This window comes from Nipponia nippon, unplaced genomic scaffold (assembly GCF_047370975.1).
Source record: "Nipponia nippon isolate SJK-2023a ecotype South Korea unplaced genomic scaffold, ASM4737097v1 scaffold_32, whole genome shotgun sequence".
Classification (NCBI taxonomy): Eukaryota; Metazoa; Chordata; class Aves; order Pelecaniformes; family Threskiornithidae; genus Nipponia; species Nipponia nippon.
The window spans coordinates 1,912,488-1,933,728 of NW_028262350.1; the positions used below are offsets into that span (position 1 = coordinate 1,912,488).

The 21,241-nt window shown below is 43.6% G+C and overlaps 1 protein-coding gene across 1 annotated transcript; it reads left to right on the forward strand.

Annotated features, from left to right (window-relative positions):
• The first annotated feature begins 64 nt into the window (after positions 1 to 64).
• Positions 65 to 20,686, forward strand: TOP2A (DNA topoisomerase II alpha). Its single transcript, XM_087769965.1, has 35 exons — positions 65 to 147; positions 528 to 674; positions 852 to 942; positions 1,401 to 1,464; positions 1,973 to 2,118; positions 2,491 to 2,588; positions 2,912 to 3,124; positions 3,309 to 3,482; positions 3,668 to 3,769; positions 4,258 to 4,395; positions 4,573 to 4,711; positions 4,987 to 5,144; positions 5,569 to 5,694; positions 6,169 to 6,279; positions 6,373 to 6,478; positions 7,158 to 7,267; positions 8,045 to 8,137; positions 8,597 to 8,711; positions 9,030 to 9,151; positions 9,738 to 9,886; positions 9,995 to 10,226; positions 10,356 to 10,490; positions 10,613 to 10,813; positions 11,367 to 11,562; positions 12,886 to 12,977; positions 13,573 to 13,713; positions 13,815 to 13,898; positions 14,543 to 14,740; positions 15,699 to 15,804; positions 16,090 to 16,230; positions 16,657 to 16,807; positions 16,949 to 17,010; positions 17,328 to 17,453; positions 18,524 to 18,747; positions 19,020 to 20,686. The coding sequence occupies exons 1-35, from the start codon at positions 115 to 117 to the stop codon at positions 19,167 to 19,169; spliced, it is 4,674 nt and encodes a 1,557-aa protein (XP_087626091.1). The 5' UTR covers positions 65 to 114; the 3' UTR covers positions 19,170 to 20,686.
• The last annotated feature ends 555 nt before the right edge of the window (positions 20,687 to 21,241 follow it).

The window sequence follows — 21,241 nt, forward strand, 5'->3', positions numbered from 1 at the left end:
GGGCCCGCGGGCAGGGATTGGCGGAGGGTTTCGGCGGGCTGAGCAGAGGTTTGAAACGCGCCAGGCGGTTGGGGCCGCCATCGCCTCCGCTCAGCAGCGCCCGCCGCCGCCGCCATGGAGCTCCAGGAGTCCCCGGTGCCCCTCCGAGTGCGTGCGGCGCCCCGCCGCTCCCTCCCGCCCCACACAGCGCGGCCGCCTCTCCCCGCAGGGCCTCGAGTTCCCCCGCCGCCCCGTCCCCTCGCCGTCCCGGGCCTCCCTCGGCTCCCGCCGGGCCCCCTCGGGGTCTCCCCGGGCCCCTCTCGCGGCCTCTTCCCCCCGGTCTCTTCAGGTCCCCCGTTCCCCTGAGATTTCCCCCGTCCACCTTCTCCTCGGGATCCTCCCTCTCTCCCCTGGTACCGCGTCGGGGCCTCCCGCCGCCCGGGCCCACTCCAACTCCCCCCCGCCCCCGACTTGATCCCCTTCGCCCCCCTCGGTTCCCCTCCCGGATCCCGCTGCCCCTCACCGCCTCTGTCTCTCCCGCCGAGCAGCCCGCGGATGAGAACCACCGGCTGCCCAAGGGCGATGGCCCCAAGAAGCAGATCTCGGTGGAGCACATCTACCAGAAGAAGACGCAGCTGGAGCACATCCTGCTCCGGCCCGACACCTACATCGGCTCCGTGGAGCTGGTCACCCAGGTGCGGGGGGAGGCCCGGGGCCAGGGAGGGTCGTGGGGCTAAGCCGCCTGAACCCCTCGGGGCAGGTGAGGCGTCATTAACATCTGTGTATAAAGGACAAAACACCGGCTTTACAAACTGATGGCAGGGAAGAGGAGGTGTACCTGGGGTCTTATGTATTTCTTGCCTTCTTTTCAGCAAATGTGGGTTTTTGATGAGGGCGTGGGCCTGAACTGCAGAGATGTGACCTTTGTGCCTGGCTTATACAAAATCTTTGATGAGATTCTAGGTAAGGTGACCTACCTGCTGAGTCAGTGATTGACAAGTTATTAATAGGCGCTGAATGTCTAAGAAACTGGAACTAAATCTAAGAACTGACCAAGTGTACTTCTATTCAGTTGCGTTGTTGACCAAGTTACACCTATTGCGTAATTTGACGGACGGTGTTTGCAGGGTACGTTGTTGATTGTGCTTGGAAATATCGGATACCAATGTCCTTCCATTAGCGCTGCTTAATAGTAAGCTATTCACGGGATGATGGCGCACTCTATTACAAAACTAATTTCATTCAGCCCAAAATTCTCCCTTCTATATTAACTTGTAGTACTTGTCTCTGTAACTTGCAAAATATTTGCATACCAAGATGATTATTAGTAACGTATTGAATTTTTGTAATCTACTGAAGGCACTTAATAGTTTTGTCTTGATTGAGAATGTAATATAATAACAATAATCTTTCCGTTCTAGTCAATGCTGCAGACAACAAGCAGAGGGATAAAAGCATGTCATGCATTAAAGTTACAATTGACGTGTAAGTTTTATTTCATTTTTGTTCATTGCCTTCCCAACTCAAGTGCGTTAGATTTTCTCACTCGGATGCTGTTCTGCTAAGCTGGGGTAGTGTTGGAGGGCTCCGCGATGCGGCTGATCCGAGTCAGACCAAATGTAATTCACCAGTTGTGAAAGCCTTTTTCTTTGTTCAGTCCTTTGGTCTCTTAGCGTGCTGACTGGTGAAACAACTGCTTTTTTGTTGTTGTTTTCCATTGTGTCCGTTTTCCTCTTTTCTTCCTCTCAACCTTTTTATTCTGTCATTGAGCATAGACAGAGGATTTTTGTGTGGTGGTCCATTTCATAGAGAGTATCTGCAGATCTGAGAATTTTTTTGTTGACTTGTCCTCCCTCTGCTGGCTGTTTCTGCACTTGCTGAACAGAGATTTGCTCTTGATGAAATGGTGGCCTTTCCCCAGAGCTTCTGTATGATACTTGTTTCGTAGTTCAGTCATTTGCAGCCTTAAAAACCACACTTTTTTTTCCCCTAGAGAGAATAACACAATCAGTGTATGGAACAATGGGAAAGGTATTCCAGTTGTTGAACACAAAGTGGAGAAGGTCTACGTGCCTGCTCTTATCTTCGGACAGCTACTAACATCCAGCAACTACGATGACAACGAAAAGAAAGTCACAGGTAGGGAACACTCAAACATGCGCTAATATTCTTGAGCAGCCTGATCGGTTTAAATGCGTGAACTGGACTAAAGCGGGGGGAAGGGGGTCCTTGGTGCAACAAGAAAACAGCGTTCTGAGTCCATCCGATAGACGTCTCCATGCTCTATTTTAGAGTAATAACGGTACAAACATGGAGAACAGGAAAAATTCTCTTTGAACGCTAATCCCAATTAAATATGGGTTTGTAGTCACGTACTGGGTTTGTAGGATGTTGTTGCTTATTGACAGTTGTACTTTGATTGTGCTGAAGTAGCTGAACTCCTGTTACTGCGGAATTCTTTTAGTTTTGAACAAAAGTAATAACGCAAGTCTGTTTTCCTTCTAATTCCAGGTGGGCGAAATGGTTATGGAGCCAAACTGTGCAACATATTTAGCACAAAATTTACTGTGGAAACTGCATGTCGTGAATACAAAAAGTTATTCAAGCAGGTATGAATGCTTCTCATTTCAGTAAGGTTACACCTGAGAGTTTCAAGTAAGACCCTAAGTTTTTGTTCCAAAAATCTAGGCGTAACCTGCATTCAGCGCACCGTGATTAGAATAAATTTGGCCGACAGTTGCTGTATCACCAAATATAATTGAAATGAATAACGAAATGAGCAGACATAATCAGAATCTAGTTTTTAAACAGTGGGGTTGGTTTTTTTTGTTTGAAAGTATTTAAAACTCGTAAATCAGCTTACTGCTTTTAAAAAGTAAGCTAGTTGCTTTTGTGTGTTAGACTTGCAACTCACAAAACCTCCTTTTCTCAGACCTGGACAGACAACATGGGAAAGGCTGGTGAAATGAAACTGAAATATTTTGATGGAGAAGATTACACGTGTGTCACTTTCCAACCTGATCTGTCAAAATTCAAAATGACAGTTCTTGATAAAGACATTGTAGCACTAATGTCTCGAAGAGCATATGATATTGCTGGATCCACAAAGGATGTCAAAGTTTTCCTAAATGGACAGAAGCTGCCTGTAAGTGAGCATTTAAAAGAAACAGTAATATCTGTATTTCTCATGCCTTTTAAACAGTGAGATTTTGTTGACGCAATTTACGTCACTGCACATAGTGGTTTCTCTGCCCACTTTTCAGGAGGATATGAATGAAGTATTTATAGGAGCTGTTATAAACGCGTTGTCTGCTTTCATCTGTATGCAGGTGAAAGGATTCCGCAGTTATGTGGACCTCTATCTGAAGGACAAAGTAGATGAAACTGGTAACGCACTTAAGGTTATCCATGAGGAAGTAAATTCTCGGTGGGAAGTATGTTTGACTTTAAGTGAAAAAGGCTTCCAGCAAGTTAGCTTTGTCAACAGCATTGCCACTACAAAGGTAACTCTTCTTTAGTTTATGCCGTATCGTTAATATTAGCCATTTTCAAATGTATGCATGTTAGTGAAAAATACTTAGTTGCTTAATGTTGCAAAGACTGTGCTTAAAGTTTTAAATAGGTACACATACTTTTTTTTTTTTTTCAATGGAATCACCACCAGGTCTTTGGTCCCGTTTTCCCCTAGGGTGGCAGGCACGTTGATTATGTAGCTGACCAGCTTGTGACTAAACTCATTGATGTTGTGAAAAAGAAGAACAAAAACGGAGTTGGAGTGAAGCCTTTTCAGGTACAATGCCAGAATTTCCCCAGTGGGAAGCACAACGCTACTATTATTGCAAATTGTAACTACAGCTTAACGCATTACTACGTTAATAATACATAGTTCCATTGTACAGACAATATATATAAAATTGCTAAGTACAAAAGTCTCATATTGTCCAGTTTAAGCCAAGTCACAATCTTCTCTTTGGCTGATGTATTTTGTAATCAGAACACTATAAGTCAGCATAGATGCAGCAGAACTCAGTGTCTGTTGGATAATACCGGTTTAGGCTGAGAGCTGCTGATTCCTTGACATCCCAAATCATATAACACTGTTCACGAATGTGCATTAGCTGTCCTCAATTCTTTCAAGACATCTAGGAAAATTCAAAACCATTCAGCAATAATTGAGTGTTTCCTCAGTGTGTTGTTCTGACAGGCGAATGTCGGAATGCGCGGCTGTTACTGAGACGAGCCTGCGTAACGTGTGATGTTTGCTGTGTTTCACTGTAGGTGAAGAACCACATGTGGCTTTTTGTGAATGCCTTAATTGAAAACCCAACCTTTGACTCTCAGACAAAGGAGAACATGACTCTGCAGGCAAAGAACTTTGGCTCAACCTGTAAACTGAGTGAAAAATTTACTAAGGGTGTAAGTATTGATATACACGGATAATCAAGATGTCTGTGAAAGCACATCTTATGTTTAACATGGCAAATACATACTTTTGAAGTAACGTCATGAACTAAAGAAAAAGTATATAACTTAAAATTCCGTCATTGTTAAGGCTTTCCCCACAATTGTTTGGGGTTATTTTTTGTATTGCAGGCAGTTGGCTGTGGCATTGTCGAAAGTATCCTAAATTGGGTAAAATTTAAAGCTCAGAGCCAGCTGAATAAGAAATGTTCGGCTGTGAAACACACTAAGATTAAGGGTGTTCCTAAGCTGGATGATGCCAATGATGCTGGTAAGTGTTTTACATCCTTTGTAGCCAATTCATTCAAAAAGAGTTAAAACTTGTTCGTTAGAAACATGAAAGAATTGTCTCCTAAAGAAAAATGAGAAAACTGGTTATAGTTTCTGCCCATTTTACAGTCCCATTTACTGTGTTTATCCCCATTTACTGTGTGCAGCGCAACAAAACCTGTATGTATTAGAAGATACTTATTCTCATTCAATTTGTGAGTATGCAGGCTCACTTCTTAATTAGAAAATTGACTTGATTTTTTTTTTTTTTTTTAGGCAGCAAGAATTCTTTAGATTGTACACTTATCCTGACTGAGGGAGACTCAGCCAAAACACTGGCTGTCTCTGGTCTAGGAGTGGTCGGTAGAGACAAATATGGAGTATTTCCCCTTCGTGGGAAAATACTCAACGTCAGAGAAGCTTCTCATAAGCAGGTTAGTGGGAAAATCGTTCTAGTCTGCATGTTAGAAGGCACGGTGTGCTTTGTGTCATGCAGTGTGTTTTAACTGAGTCAGTACAGCTGAACACCTGGAACGGTGTAACTCGGAGGAGTAGTGCCTTAAACACCTGAGCGTAGTCTCATCTTCAGCCTGCCTTGCTGGTTAAGTGGGAATATTAAGTCCTGTTCGGTGTTTTGCCTGAAGGGATAGTGTTTGCGTTGTGGACTAGAAAACATTTGGAATGATCTAGAATAATTTAAGCATTAGGCATCAGTTTAGAAATGATAAGTTTCTAAACAGCAAAAAAAACACTGACAAGACGAAGCTCAGTCAACGGTATACTCGTGGATAATTTTAGTTTTTTGAGCTACGTTTTAAGTCTGAAAGACAAGTTTTTATTCCGTGTGATCTTTTCCAGATTATGGAAAATGCTGAAATCAACAACATCATCAAGATTGTGGGTTTACAGTATAAAAAGAACTATGAAGATCAAGAATCTTTAAAGACTCTTCGCTATGGAAAGATTATGATTATGACAGATCAGGTTAGGTTCACTAAAACTGAAAACTGGGAGAGGGAAAAAAACCAACACTTGCATACAGAGGAAAGAAGAAAATACTGCCTTTCTCCCACTGCCATTGTTGTACCTAATTCTCTGTATTCGTTTCTTTTTATCATTCTATATCTCAGTGGGTCATAATGTCTTTTCAGCCACAAAACAAAACAGATAAAGTAGAGGGGGGGTAGCATCACCAAATAGCTAAATACTGTCTTTCCAGTCTGCTGATTCGAGGTCCTTGACCAGTCCTTGATACCTTTTTTCACCAAGAATGTGACTTTTCTGTTTCTCTTAATTTTCAGTAGTTAAACAACGCATGGTCACCTTTTTAGAAGTGAAAGTTAATAGGGTCAGTTAGCTGGAATTACAGAATCATTTGCTATTAAGCTAACAATTGTCAATTCCGTCATGTCCCTGATTAAATATGTCTTTTTTTCTATTTTTTTCTTTTTAAATCAGGATCAAGATGGATCACATATCAAAGGTTTGCTGATTAACTTCATCCATCACAACTGGCCATCTCTTCTAAGACACAACTTTTTGGAGGAATTTATTACTCCCATCATAAAGGTAAGGGCTGGGCAGATGGCAAGGTGAAGAAGCAAGGATCCATTGGTCCAAAGCTGCCTCTCATTTCACAGTTAAAATATTTGTTCATTGTAGGCCTCTAAAAACAAAGAAGAAATTGCGTTCTACAGCATTCCTGAATTTGAAGAATGGAAAAGCAGTACACAGAACTACAATTCATGGAAGATCAAGTACTATAAAGGTTTGTAGAAAACTTAATATGGTGAAATTAAATGATCCAAGTAAGAGCATTCATGATTAAATTCAGACTTAGCCCTGCTTTTGCAGAAAGGGTTTGGACCAGCTGACCTCCAAGTCTCTTCCCTTGTAAGATATTCTGATTACAAATACATAGTGACATAAAATTATAAAAGTAAGGAAACAATAGCCTCTAACTGGATAAAATCTCAATAAAATCTCTCAAAATGGAACTACAATATTGTAGGTAACCATTCTTTCAGCCCTCTTAAGCAATTATGCTGTTTTATGTGCTATTTTCCGCAGTCCAGTCCTTGTGTACTGTTAGCGCTGTAAGCTAAGTACTTACTCCAGCATTGCTTAATACCAATAAGGAAGTTGCCAACTGCAGAACAATGGCTGGGTGACGAGGAATCATTTCCAATTTGCAGTTAATAATTTCAGATATCTACAGGAATTACAGTCAAAATCCAAGAGTACAACATGCAACTGCTCGCTTATCTGTAATTCTTGTGATTTTTGTGACATCTCATCTTAAAGTAACCTAAGTTTTCAGTAAGTCATCTTCATGCTGATCATTTATATGATGCATCACAGAAAGTAAGCGTAGCAAAGTATTTCTTTGAAACTGCAACTTAATTTAAGCAAGAAGTTACTAGGATTAACTAGTACTGTCCCTGCAGGTTTGGGTACCAGCACATCGAAGGAGGCTAAAGAATACTTTGCAGATATGGCTAAACATCGAATTGGCTTCAAATATTCTGGGCCTGAAGATGATGCTGCGATCACCCTGGTAACTAACACTTGATCTAATTGCTGACTTACTACCTTTGGTATTCTACTGATTAAAGTGCTGTGTATTTTCTCTTAAAATGCTCTTGAAGGCCTTTGGGCTTGAGACGATCTCTTTGTTACCAAGGCTACGGCTTTAGTCTAACCAGTAGAAGCAAATCTGTCCACGGACCTCAGGCCAAGAGTACCCTTTTAATGATGGTTTTTAAATATAGCTCAGAACAAACTAATCACTACAAACCAATTGACATTTTCAGACACAATAGTAAATATTCCTTTAACATTTTTCTGCATGTTCTGCTGCACTTGTTTCCAAGTCAGACCTCCCCTTTCTCCCCCAGATTCTTCTTGCAAAATGGTTCACCACTGGATTAAAGCAGTCCTCGCTTCTGTGAACTTCTTCACCTTCAGTAGCTATTGACTCTTAAGTGTTCTGAGCTGTTAGGCAATGCCAAAAAAACAAGTTTTTCCCCAAAATATTAATTTTTCCCCAAAATATTAATTTTTCCCCAAATCTGCTTTAGTTTTCAGTTATGTTAAAAATCCATACATTTAAACCTAACTACCACGTCCCCAAAAGACTGATGGAAATTATGCTTTTAATATATTTAGCTACAAGAACCTTTTATTGCACTTCTTGGGCTATTAAGTCAGCCTGTTCAGCATGTTATTCTCCTCGGTAAACTCTTCCTGTATGCTTTCTTTTTCTCAAGTGATCCAATAGGGCACACCAGAAAATGTCCTAGAATTGAGCTACTTTTCATTTTGTAACATACAGGCCTTTAGCAAGAAGAAGGTAGAAGAGCGCAAGGAGTGGCTGACTAATTTCATGGAGGATAGAAGACAACGGAAGCTGCATGGTCTGCCGGAGGTAAAAGGTTTATGTGTATGAAGGAAACTGGTTTCCTCTCTCTCCCTGGGGCTGTTCTCGGCTTCCGTCTGGCATGCTAGAGCGGCACTCAGCTCAGAGTCAGTGAGTCAGGCACTGGATTACGGGACAGTTAAAAGGTTTCAGGATTTTGCAGAGCAGCTTCTTCTCTCATCTGATCAGTGTAGCCTCATTGTCAATTGTCCAACAGCTAATTTCATGTATAACTCATCAGAAATGATAATTCGAGCAGGACTGTATGAAGACTTTATTTCTCAAAAAAAAAGGGCCTGCATCACGGGAAGCAATGTTTTGCTTTGCCATGCTAAAAATGTCAGCGCTTGAGCTGTGTTTAGCCAGTCTTACAAGGAGCTTCCATTTTAGCAAAATTAGCCAAGTATGAGCTAAGAAACAGATTAGACCTTGGTAAAATTAAGGCAATCTCGCACCTGTTTTTTGTAGGAATACCTATATGGGAAAAATACTAATTACCTGACATACAACGACTTCATCAACAAGGAGTTAGTCCTGTTCTCAAACTCAGATAATGAAAGATCAATCCCGTCACTGGTTGATGGTAAGTTATTTCAAGATAGTGATTCCTCATAGTGTGTTCCCCAGAACTTAATAAATGGGTGCTTCTATGTCATATCATCAGAACGAGGGTAACCTGCTGAGTTTTCAGGGCCAGTGTTCTGAAGTCCGTTTTCTGCTGCCCAAGTTTTTTAATCTTTGAATTAAATGTCTTGTCCATTTTGTAGTATATTATTGCAAGTACCTGACTCTCCTGGTGTAGAATCTTTAGGTGTATAAGTAGTTCTTAGTCTCTAGAGAGCAGAAGCGAAGTGAAGCACATCGTGTGTTCTAATGACGAGGTCTTCTCTTTTTTATACAGGTTTGAAGCCAGGTCAAAGAAAAGTTCTTTTCACATGTTTCAAACGAAACGATAAGCGGGAGGTGAAGGTCGCTCAGCTGGCTGGTTCTGTAGCTGAGATGTCCTCATACCATCATGGTGAAGTAAGAACCTGGCCTGGTTGTGCAAAATGCTTTTTAAACGAAAGGCAAAAAAGCCCTTCTGTTGACTTGATGGTTAAGGTGCCTCTAAAGCAGGATTAGATGTTTGAGTATAAACACCAAAGCAAAGTGGCCATATATCTGCTTTTAATTCTTCAATATTAATTCACTCTGAGATTGGTCAGTCTGCCTGTCCTGCCTAGACTTTATGGGAGTATATTTCATTCAAAAAGTAGAACAGGAAAAACCTGCTTTATTTGTCGTAGATTTAGGCAGATGTTAATAACCTTTCTACCTTGGTAAGGAGAAGTTAGGTACTAAAACAAGCTTCCCTTGTGAGATTGGTAGAATCTTTCATCGGAGGCTTCAAGAACAGGTAGATAGCAATATTTTGTGGGTCACTGGAATGTGTCGAGTCATCCAGACTGGAGGGTCTTGGGATGCACTTTCAGTGAGAGTTTCCTCTAGTATTTTATTAGTTGAGTTTATCCTCTCTGTCAATTCTGTTCTTGGTGTGAATTTTGCCTTTAACTTTGTCTGTTTGGTGAAGAATTCTGCATTTTTAGCTTCAAACCTTCCTTTATTGCAGGCATCGCTGATGATGACTATTATTAACTTAGCTCAGAACTTTGTGGGCAGTAACAACCTTAACTTGCTACAGCCTATTGGTCAGTTTGGCACGAGGCTCCATGGTGGGAAAGACTCTGCGAGCCCTCGATACATATTTACCATGCTCAGGTCAGCATTAAAGATTTCTTACTCTCTTAAATATTCTTAGCATTTTTTTGCATGGTGGCCACTGTTCTGTAACAAGAATTTGGGCTTCAATTCTCTTTTCCATTCTAGCCCACTAGCACGGTTGCTGTTCCCACCGATGGATGACAATATCCTGAGGTTCCTGTATGATGACAATCAGCGTGTGGAGCCAGAATGGTATATGCCAATCATTCCAATGGTGCTGATAAATGGGGCAGAAGGGATTGGTACTGGCTGGTCCTGTAAGATCCCCAACTTTGATATCAGGGAAGTTGTGAATAATATCCGTCGTCTGATGGATGGAGAAGAGCCGCTGCCAATGGTAAATAATGTATTTAAAAAACGATGTCTCACTCGTTAGTGTGTTCAGCACATATTGGAGCATTTCATGGAAGTGCTTAAAAACAGAAGCATCAACACAAAGCTGAATCCCGTGTTCTTTTCTGCTTAGCTTCCTAGTTACAAGAATTTCAAAGGCACGATAGATGAGCTGGGACCTAATCAGTATGTGATAAGTGGTGAAGTGTCTATCCTTGATTCTACAACCATTGAGATCACTGAGCTGCCTGTCAGAACATGGACACAGGTAATAAACAGTGCATTTGCCCTAGGAAGGTATCGTTTGCCCTGTAAAGCAAAAAGTGATTAGTGGGTTTTGGAGCTTTTCATCTCCATGGAAGATGGGTCTGACTTTGATTCTCTTCTCAGACTTATAAAGAGCAAGTTCTGGAGCCCATGTTAAATGGGACTGAGAAGACACCCCCCCTAATCACAGACTATAAAGAATATCACACAGACACGACAGTGAAGTTTATAGTGAAGATGACTGAAGAAAAACTAGCTGAAGCTAAAGCAGTGGGACTGCATAAGGTCTTCAAACTCCAAACAAGTTTAACATGCAACTCCATGGTATGTAATAGATTTTACTGAAGAAAGTTCTTGGTTTAACTCAAAGGCTGTGTGGACAGCTGCAGTTGCTGCACGTAACAAAAATACTCTTTTGCAGTAACCTATTCGCTTTGATTTTTCTGCTGTTACTGGTTTTAAATCAGCTTTCTAAATATACCTGCAAAAGGTCAAGAGACCAGCTTGGGGATGGGCCCAGAGTGTGGTATGGGTTTGCCTGAAGGAGTCAGAGCAAACTGAGATCACACAGTTCAGAGACCTTTGTTGTGAGGTCGGGATTCTGACAATGTGTGAAGCTTGATGCAAGATGTTTATCCTACAGATAGCTTTAAGATTCAACCAACCTTAACCCTACTGTGTGTTTTCAAGAACTTTGAAATTCTAAAATTGTCTCTGCTTCTGTGCTTGCAAACCGAAGTAATTTCTAAAACAACACTAAGGTTTTATAATTTGTTTGCTAATAATTCGATTGTACTATCACACCTGTGTCACAGGTAATTTTCAGTGGTTTTGGAAATCAGTTTTATGATCGTAATGCCTGCGTTCTTTCCTCTAGGTTCTTTTTGACCATGTTGGCTTTCTCAAGAAGTACAACTCTCCCCAGGATATTCTTAAAGAGTTCTTTGAACTCAGGCTCCGATATTACAATTTGAGAAAAGAATGGCTTATTGGAATGCTAGGTGCCGAGTCTGCAAAACTGAGCAACCAGGCTCGTTTCATCCTGGAGAAAATCGATGGCAAAATTGTGATCGGTATGCATTGTTCTTGGCTCCTTGGTTTATGAAACTGGGAGAAGAACGAGGGGCTCCCTTGAGTTCTGTCAGCACCCACTCAGCCCAGGTCTGGCTCTTAACAAACTACACCAGAGCTTATCTTTCTGTTCCAGTAACATACAAGAGGAAAAAGCTTCACAGAGTATCCTTGGTCTGTAGAGCATTATGCACATATTAATTAAAACGGGATACTCGTACAGCTTTCCTACTGTGTGTTTGACACTATTTTGAGAGCGGAATTTTTTTTAATAGTTTAGCAATAATTCCTATCTATTTCTGACGCAGTAGGAATAAGCGTTAAGTACCGGTGGGGTTAGAACGGGGGTAGTGTTTTCTGTTCGGATGCATACTTCTCAGGAAGCCGTATCTCTCTGTGTTATCTTTGTGAACCTCTGCAACAATATTCCAGATCATGTTCTCCGTGGATTGGGGTTTCATACTTAGAAGATACTGAAGTTAGCAGCATCTGAGAATCATGAGCTAGAAAAAGAAACAGATCTTTGTTCCCAGCATTCAAATTTTTCAATCAACTTTTCCACCTCGGTTTAAAAGGCAGTCTGTATTTCACTTGCATGCATGGAGGATGCAGCTAGACAAAGCGTCACAAGATGCTTTGTGGTTTGTGCTGAAGGCAGCCCAATAATCCCAAGCGCCTGTGTCTGTCTGACTTGACTCAGGAAGAGAAATAATTCCCCTGAAATGCATTTTCTTGGGTTTTTGTAATAAGCAGTTCCAAGGCTGACAGAGCTGGTTTCATTTGTATTTGTGTCTCATGGTTGATTGCTTCTGATATCTTAAAAAGGAACAAATTCCAGCGGAAGCATTTCCATTGGTTGAGGCACTTATAGCATAAATTTCCCCCGTGAAGTCTAATGAGGTACAAGCTATACCAAAGCCTTTGAGTGCTATCGGGGGGGTTCCTCCACCTGCCTGCTTGTTATCGTGAAACCTTTTTGATACTATCACACCTTTTTTTTGAAGTTCAAAAACTACTTAGGGCAGGGGAAATGCATATATGGAAATGAAGAAGAAAAATATTTACAGAGCTGTGGCAGGTGTTCCTGACAGGTATAGGAGCAATGCTGACCTGACAAGTCGCCTGCTAAGTAGGAACTTTTTAGGTGTTATTTCAGGCTCTTCCACATGCCCCACCTCTGATGGGGAAAGGCTGTTTTAGAGCCCGATAGGAGCTGAGCTGCTATAGAACCATGGGATCCAAAATTTAAAGCTCATCTCATCTGTCTTTCCTAACAGTGATTGGTAGTGGTCACTAACTGACAATCCTGAAATGTCTGTTTACAGAAAACAAACCCAAGAAAGAGTTGATTCAAGTTCTTGTCCAGAGAGGGTATGAATCCGATCCAGTGAAGGCTTGGAAGGAATCGCAAAACAAGGTAATGCTTCCGTCACCCTCTCTAAACAGATCTGAACCAGCCCCTATCTCTGAAGCTTCATAATTCGTAGGAAGAAGCCCAAGTTGCTTTTCAGTTTGCAGGATTCAAGAGCTCGCGTGGCTGGTATGTCTGCGATAGGAACCATAAAACAAGCAAAAATTCAGTCTCTTGTTCAGAAGGCACTGAGACCTAGTCGTTCAGGTTGGAGTCTGTCGGGTCAAGCCCTCCTGCCACAGTAATTTCTGCTGCTTCTTAAGGGTTTCCTTCCGCCCGTGGGACATGGTTGTGGAAGGGCTGTGAGGAAGATGGTGGGTTTAAGTAGCCTGAGGAGAGAATGTGGACTGTCAAGACAGAGAGACCACCAAAGAGAGTAGAGCAAAAGAGATTTGGAGAATTGTTTTTGCAGATGGATTCCTCTGTGCGATAGCAGCTGAGGCTTTAAGAAGCGTAACTATCCATTTCCGAATTGTTCTAGAAGAGTCTAGGACACCACAAGCGCATGGAGTACCTGTGAAGCAGTCCAAATTTGATCAACAGCTCTACCCTTGTATGTCAATATATTTGTTGGCAATGCTTGTTTTAAATCCACATTCAGGAAGAAGAGGAGAGCGAGGAGGAGAGTGAGACAGAATCAGCCGCAGCTACCGGACCAGACTTCAACTACCTGCTGAACATGCCCCTTTGGTATCTGACTAAAGAGAAGAAAGACGAGCTCTGTAAGCAGAGGGATAAAAAAGTATGTTCCTTCCTTCTCTTATAACAGCTTTATTATATAATGTATTTTTTTAATGGTGAATTAAAATATGACTAATGATTATCAACTGTGATTCCCTTTAGGAAAAGGAGCTGGAAGACCTTAAGTGCAAGAGTCCCTCTGACCTGTGGAAGGAAGACCTTGCTGTCTTTGTTGAAGAACTTGATGTATGTCAGTGTTCAGTGCAGATGACTGACTCCCTTGGGAGTCTTACCCACCAGCTCTTTATTGACTTTTTTGTCATAACAAGGAAACTTAAAAATGATAACTCCTATGTCTTGCACTCACTGAGGAGAATGAAAGCTTTTCTTCACCTTCCTAGCTTGGATAGGAGTAGCGCTGCTCTGGGCCAGGGAGTCAGACCACCAAGGTGGCCATCGGAAGGAGGTCAATTACCAGTCTGAATGGTGGCGAGGAGTTTTAGGAGGGCTTGAGAGAAAACTAGTACTAGGATATAGTCTGAGGAGATGCAGGTCAAAGGGCTTTTTGGACACTGGAAAGGCAAGAGGGGAGCTGGACTTCACTCCACAGAGCCCAAGTTGTGGGCGGGTGTCTGTGCACCATCCCACCTGCTCACTGCCTGTGTCTCTTCTTACTCCTCAAGTAGCCAAACTATAGCTCTGGCTTAAATCATTGCTTGAAAATGTGCAAATCTGTAGCAGAGCAGGAAGCTTCATTTAAATTGATGGTAGGAAATCTATCAGCAAGTACAGAGTGCTTTACTGCGAGGGCGGTGACGGTGGGGTTTTTCAGCAGTACGTTGTTTCTTTGGTATTCTCATGGTTGCATTATTTTATGCTCACCTCTGCAGGCAGTGGAAGCCAAGCAAATTCAGGATGAGATGGCAGGGTTTGCTGGTAAACCTTCAAAGGTGAAAGGAGGGAAAACGAAGGTGAAGAAGGCGCAAATGTCAGAAGTAATGCCATCACCTCATGGCATAAGGGTTGTTCCTCGGATAACTGCAGAGATGAAGGCCGAGGCAGAGAAGAGAACTAAAAAGAAAATAAAGGTAAAAGGGAACATTCTGAATGCTTTATCTTTCTTTACATCCTCTTCCATGCAGTCCTAAAGAAATGCAAGTTCTCGTTAGCTGAACTTGTCCTGGTGAAGCAGCTATTCGGGCAGAGGGACAGAATCTTAGGACACGGGGAACACTGGAAATGGATGTTTCCAGTCTAAAGGAGAACGGATTCACTAACGTATCAGGAGATGGCTTAGAGGAAACTCTTGGCAAGAGCGTATATCACAATGTCAGAGATGGGGTGGTAGCTTAGAAATGAAAAAGCCGATGCAAGTAAGGTTGTTCTAGGTGTCTTGGGGATTTTATAAATCCTCTAGCAGGCAGGAAGTACAGCTAGTAAACTCGCTTCTCTAGAACAGCCTTTGCATTTCCAGTAATGCTTTCAGCCACTTAATGCCATTACTGTTCTCGATATCAAGGAGATAATGAAGATTTAACTCTTTGTATAGGGCTAGTTGAAATGACGCCGTTCAGCCATTTGCAACATAGAAAATTAAAATATCCCCTCACCTGTTTTGACCTGTACACCAGACAGATTGCTCCTTTCCTACAGATGGTTCCCTCTAACGGTTTTTCCAAATAGCTTGCACTGTTGTTTTTAACCCACCCTGTTCAATTCTGCATCCTCAACACACCCTAGAGCCATACCATCAGCACACTGAGGCGGTACCAAAGCGCTCTCAGGAGTGGGGACAAAGTTCCTGTTTTTGTTAATGTTGGATTTTGCGTTTTAAGTCACCTGATCTGGGGACAGATCATGTCTGATTTACTTGGCTGTAGTTAATTTTACATGCAGTTTGTTTCACAGACTGAGCTCTTGTATCGCTAACTTTCACACATCTAAAATACATCTAAAATAAGCAGCTCCTTTCTACATTACTCTGTGTGCCTCTGCCAACGGTGTGAGCTGACTCGCTATCTCTTTGATATCTGCTTGTATCTTCAGGGTGAAAAAAATGAATTCGATGAGAATCAAGAAGACGACACATCGGGAGACAAAGAGCCTTCAGGCCTTAAGCAGAGATTGGTGCAGAAGCTTAATACCGAGAAAGGTAAATGCTTTTATGTGTTATTCCCTCAATGGAAAGAGGGGAAGGGTTGTAAATTTGGTTATCTGACCTCTTCCTGAAGGTGATGAGTAACATCTAGGATCAGTATTTTTGGAAAAACTAGGTGAGAGAGAAAGTGATCCTGGATAACAGTCAAGCGGTATAGATTACTATTTCTCTTCAGTGTTCAAGCCAGAATCCTCTGAATTTAGTGATGTATTTCTAAGTTGAGCTTGAACTGCTGAGCCTGAAGTTTGCTGGTTCATCCTGCCTCCCAATATTTTTCAGGAGCTAAGAGACAAGCCACTCTACCATTTAAGCCATTAAAGAAAATGAAGAAACGAAACCCTTGGTCTGACTCAGGGTCTGATTCAGAGTCTGATTTTGAAGCACCTCCTCAAAGAGAGAGAGTGGTTCGCCAAGCAGCAGGTGAGTGGCGACACAAATGCAGAAGAGGCGCAGTCTGTGGAGGAGAACGTTGACCAGACTTTAGAGAGCTCCCGGAGTCCGAGATCTCGGGCAGAAATAATTCGCAAGAGGCTTATTTATTTTACTGTTTATAACAACTAAACATTTCTACCGTTTGAGCAGATTTTCACAATGCTTTTCAAGGGCAACTAGAGAAATAAGGTTATTGGTTTTAATTACACAACTGTCTTGGCAAATCAAATGCGTTGCTGGTAAGCGAGCCCAGAGTACACTTGTGATTTGGAGTCTTCTCACTGGCAGTCTCAATATCTGCTTGTTTTTATTCAGATCTTTATTTTTTTAATAACCGCAGCTAAAATACTGAAAAAGAAACTGAGCTGCATATTGCCAAATGTGTAAAATAATACACCTGTGTCATTTCATCAGCCAAAGTCAAGACCGTAATCAGTTCGGACTCAGATGCAGATCCCTTCAGCTCAGATGAGGAGTCTGAATTTCAGGGTGACAGCGAAGGCAACACTGAATCGGATACAAACTCGAAAGAAAAACCTGCTCCCAAGCCCAGAGCCGCTCCAAAGTGAGTATCTCTCCACACAGTCGCTGGAAATGAGTTGTGCTTCTAGTGTCAATGCTATATAGAAATTAATAGCTCTTTTTCTTCCGTGCACCTATTTAGCACGTCATAAGTTGAAAAAATACTTGGGGTTTTGTATTCTAGGGAAACCACTGAAAAAGCAGCTAAAGCTCCCAAGCAGAAGCCAGCGCAAAGCGCTATCCCTGGTGAGTACAAGACCTTCTAAACCTTGTTGATTTTCCTAAAACCCCACGAGAGCGCACTGGGCACGTGACAGCGCTTAACGCTGACAAAGGCAGGCGTTAGTCACGAGATCTTGCAAAGAAACTTTGATGCTAGGGCACAAGCTGGTTTCGGCGCACCAGACTGTTTGTCTGTTTCTAACTCGAATTTGTGATTAATCCAGTTTTAATAGTTGTTCTTTTTATAAAGTGGATCAAAATTACTTCCTTCTGCTCTAATGTTTATAGCCAGAGTAGATAATTTGACTGTTTCAGGCTTCCTTTCTGCTTTCTGTATTCAGTTCAAGTCCAAGACGTTGCTAATGAAAATGTGAGTCAAGCTCCTGCGGTTCCTTCTGTCTCCGTGCCTCGCGGTAAGGCCGTATCTAAAAAACCTGCTGCAGCGAAGAAGGCCGGTGCCGCTAAGGGTAAGGCGAAGTTTAGTAAGATCATTTTTAGATAACAATTATTATTCCTGTGGGAAACAAGTCTGAGTGATTGTGCCAGACGTCAAGAGGCCTGAAAGACTTCAGTTTTCATTTCAGAAAAGATCCGAGGTTTGTGGCAAAGGTTGCCTAGTTGTTGTCGTTTTTGAAGAAGTTTGTTTCCAAACATATCGTGTTCTAGTTCATCTCAGACATGCTTGAAGGGAGTGAATTTTAGTTTGGGAACAGGAAAAGTGAATGCTTCCTACAGTGCTATGTAATACTTGGCAGAAGTAATCCGAGTGGAATTTGTGTCTTGCAGTCGATGTTGTACTTCATGTCTTTTTGGGAAGAAAGCTACTTGGTAGCTTGCTTCCCAGGAAGAAGAAAAGCTTCTTTGGGGTGGCTTGATCTATTTAGTGCTAGCTCGACCTCATAAATCTACAGCAATTGACTCAGGTTTTTTAAACTTAACTGCCCAGAGTCTTTGTGAAGCTTTGAAAGCTGTTTTGCATCTTCCGTCACGAGCTGGTTTTGATCCCAGCAGTAAAGTAGCATGTTACTTCCCAGCAAAATAGCTGTTTCTTCCACTTCTGAATTGAGAAAGCCTGTATCATTCAAGAATGGCCTGCTCGTTTCAGCTTTACTTGGAGACATGCTTCAAGATGCTGTTAAAAAAATGTCAAAATATAGGTAGGAAAGAACTCCACAAGTAACTGTTCAGTATAGACGGTAAATTCATTCCTTCCCTGGGCAAAAGCGTGGAAGGTATAAGATTGGTTACGCAGCCTTGAGAGTTTAGGACTTCTCAATCTGAAATAGCCTGTAAATTGCTTTGGGCACATTTTAATTTGCTCTTCTCAATGTAATGGAACCAAGCAGATAAACAACCTCATTTCTCATAATCTTGGTAAAGAGCAATCGTTCTAGAAAACCACGCTTCGAAACGAGACGACCTGCGCGCTGACCTCGCAGTACAGCGCAGAGCCGTATTTGTCTTGGAAGTAATTCACAAACTGCGAATGAGAAGAGAGGCAGCAGAAGACGGGTTTAAACGCAGAGTTCTGTTTCAGATAACCAGCCCTCCATCATGGATATTCTAGCCAAGAAAAAGGCTGCACCCAAATCCAGCAAGGCAGCGGTGAAGGAGGGATCCCTGTATTCTGAGGCCACAGCAGCGGGTGACAAGAAGTCTGACCAGACCAAGGGGCGGAAAGTTACCAAAAGGCAGCCGAGCTCTTTGGATTCGGATTCGGATGATTTTGGCTCGAAGCCTTCCAAATCTGTTGCAGCAAAGGTTTGTACTCCGCCACCCGTCAGAGCCGAGGGGGTACCGCAGAGCGTGGCACCGGTTGTTCTGGCAGGAAAAGCGTGGTAGAGGTAGAACTGCCTGCGACGCCCGGCTTTGCTGCCGGGGTCGGGCGCACGGACTTCTCTCAGATCGTTGGTTCGGTCTCGTCAGTCCGAACGGCCACCTTACCCGTGCCACAGTGGGGCGTTTTGTGCTAATTGCGTTCCGTGTTTACGCTCAGATTCATGATTCACTTCTCGACTATGCTTTCCCTCCAGAAATCCAAGCTGGAAGACGACGACAGCTTTACTGTTGATTCAACCGCTCGTGCAGACAGCCCCATAGCAGCCGTGCCCCGTACCAGGCCTGGGCGTTTCAAAAAGCCTGTCCGGTACTTGGAGGAGTCCGATGAAGATGATATGTTTTGAATTTTTATGAAGATTTTAAACTGTTGATCCAAATTAAGCTACAAGCAAGCCTTCAGCAGAGCTCCTGAGAAGCTGTCACCAAAGAACATCATCTCAGACTAGGAAATCTTTTCACTGAATTTAAGCTAGTGCAAAAATGTTTGTTATAAGTGCACACAGCTCTCTTTTTCTTGGTTTTAAGTAAGTTAGGTTTGTTTGAACAGGAACCCCCCTTTCTCGTGAACACTGGAGCTGTGTGCCCAGCTAGTGCTGATGCCCTTCCCCCTTACCCATTAGTTAGCTGGAATCTTTGGACACTTTGTGGTCATTTTAATGTTCAAGTAGACTTTAGAACATATCAAACCCTTTAAAATAGCCTCTCACATAGACACCTTCCTCTTCAGAGATCTTAAAAGCTTATCTGTTTTATTATTTTTTAGCTCCACAACCACAGAGACATAACGTGAGGCGTAGGCATTTAGAACCGAGTTTGGTAGTGGTTTTCTTCCCTTTTTGCAGTTGTTTATGTCTGTGCAGGCCCCGGTTGCTCAACCTCCGCCATGTTGCGTTTTAGCCTTTGGTTTTTTAAATTCAGACTTAGTAACGGAGGTTTGTGCGGGCTTGTCTCCCTGCTCTGCTCAGTGTTGGCAGTTTTATCTTCTGTCTGGCTGCCAAAAAACCCTGTGTTCAGCTTCGTTCAGCCCAGAGGTCATCTTCAGGTAAGAGCTGCTCGTGACTGCCACTGCCTTGTGCTGCTGAAGAGCGAAACGGGCGTCTCCGCCGTGCCAGCTGAGCGCTTGCCATCCAAGGATCTTTGATCTGGGGGGACTGGTGGGAGAGCCGGTTGGTTATTCCAACGCACGCGTCGGAAAAGCAGCTTCCCCTGAGCTCCTCTGCCGCGTCCTTGGCGCTGGAAGAGGCCCTTGTGCAGAGCGGCTGCTCGGCGGCACGAGGCTTCTCCTGCCCGTTCATTCCTGGGGACAAAGAGCTTCCCCCGGGCTTCCGCGCGCCCGGCTGCACGAAGAGCGCGGTCCCCTGCGCGGTCGGGCCTGTTCGTCGCCTCAGTGCCGCTGCGTGGTTGCGACTTCCAGCGCTCGCGTTCCACGGCAGAAGCGGGGAAGCGCCATCTTTCCCCTTCGAAGTACTTCCCTGGAGTATTTACCCGTAGTCGTGTTTTGCTTTTCAGGGAGCCATTTCTATAGCACTGAGGGGTATTTAACTGTCTATTTAAATGTTTTCTGTGTTTTTCTTCTTGTCCCGAGTTTGTCCTTAATATTTATGTAATAAAACTGTTTTTACTCAAGCTTTCTTCAATAAAAAGTTGTCCTCACCGACCTCTTCCCTCGGTTTTCCCTCACGCCACCTCTCCAGAGCCCCGGCTTGTCTTTGTTCACGGTGAGTCGGTGAAGCTCAGACTTCGAGGAGCTCCCGCCTTCTGCTAAGACTGGTGTAAACGGGTCACCTCCGTTATAACCGTGCTCCTTGTTTCTGTGGTGATTTCCAGCGCCGATTTAGCCAATTTTGGCATTGTTAGGGAAACAACCATCGCAGAGCTTGCGCCAAGCCCTCTGCTCCGCCATCGCGGACGCGATGGCGGAGCAGAGGGCTTGGCGCAAGCTCTGCTCCGCGTCTCGGACTGGTGCGGTGGTTGGGTGCTTTCCTGGAACCCAGTCAAGTGTGGAAAGCGCTGTCAGATTTTCCACTGCCGGGCTCTGGAGAGCGTCTCCGCCGCGTCCCTGCCGAGGGGCCATGCTATTTACGGCTCTCCTTGCTGCAAGCGCGCCCGGAGAATCGGTTGTTGTGACTCGCACGGCAAACGGCGAGGACGCGGCTGTGCCGCGTGGGCTGCTCCGGTAACCCCGGCATCACCCCAAATGTGTGTGCAGAGCTGTGTGGGTGCGAACACGCACACGCAGAGTGCACCGCAGTGTCTATACCGGGATTTTCTCCGTTGCAAAACCTCCCTGTGCGGGGCGCTGGGGACGCTGGAGGGGGAGCGGAGCTGTGGGGCATCGGGCACCAACCCAGCCCGGCCATCGCGCGTCCCGAGGGGCCCAAGGGGGACCAGGGCTCAGCTCCCGTTACCAGAAAGG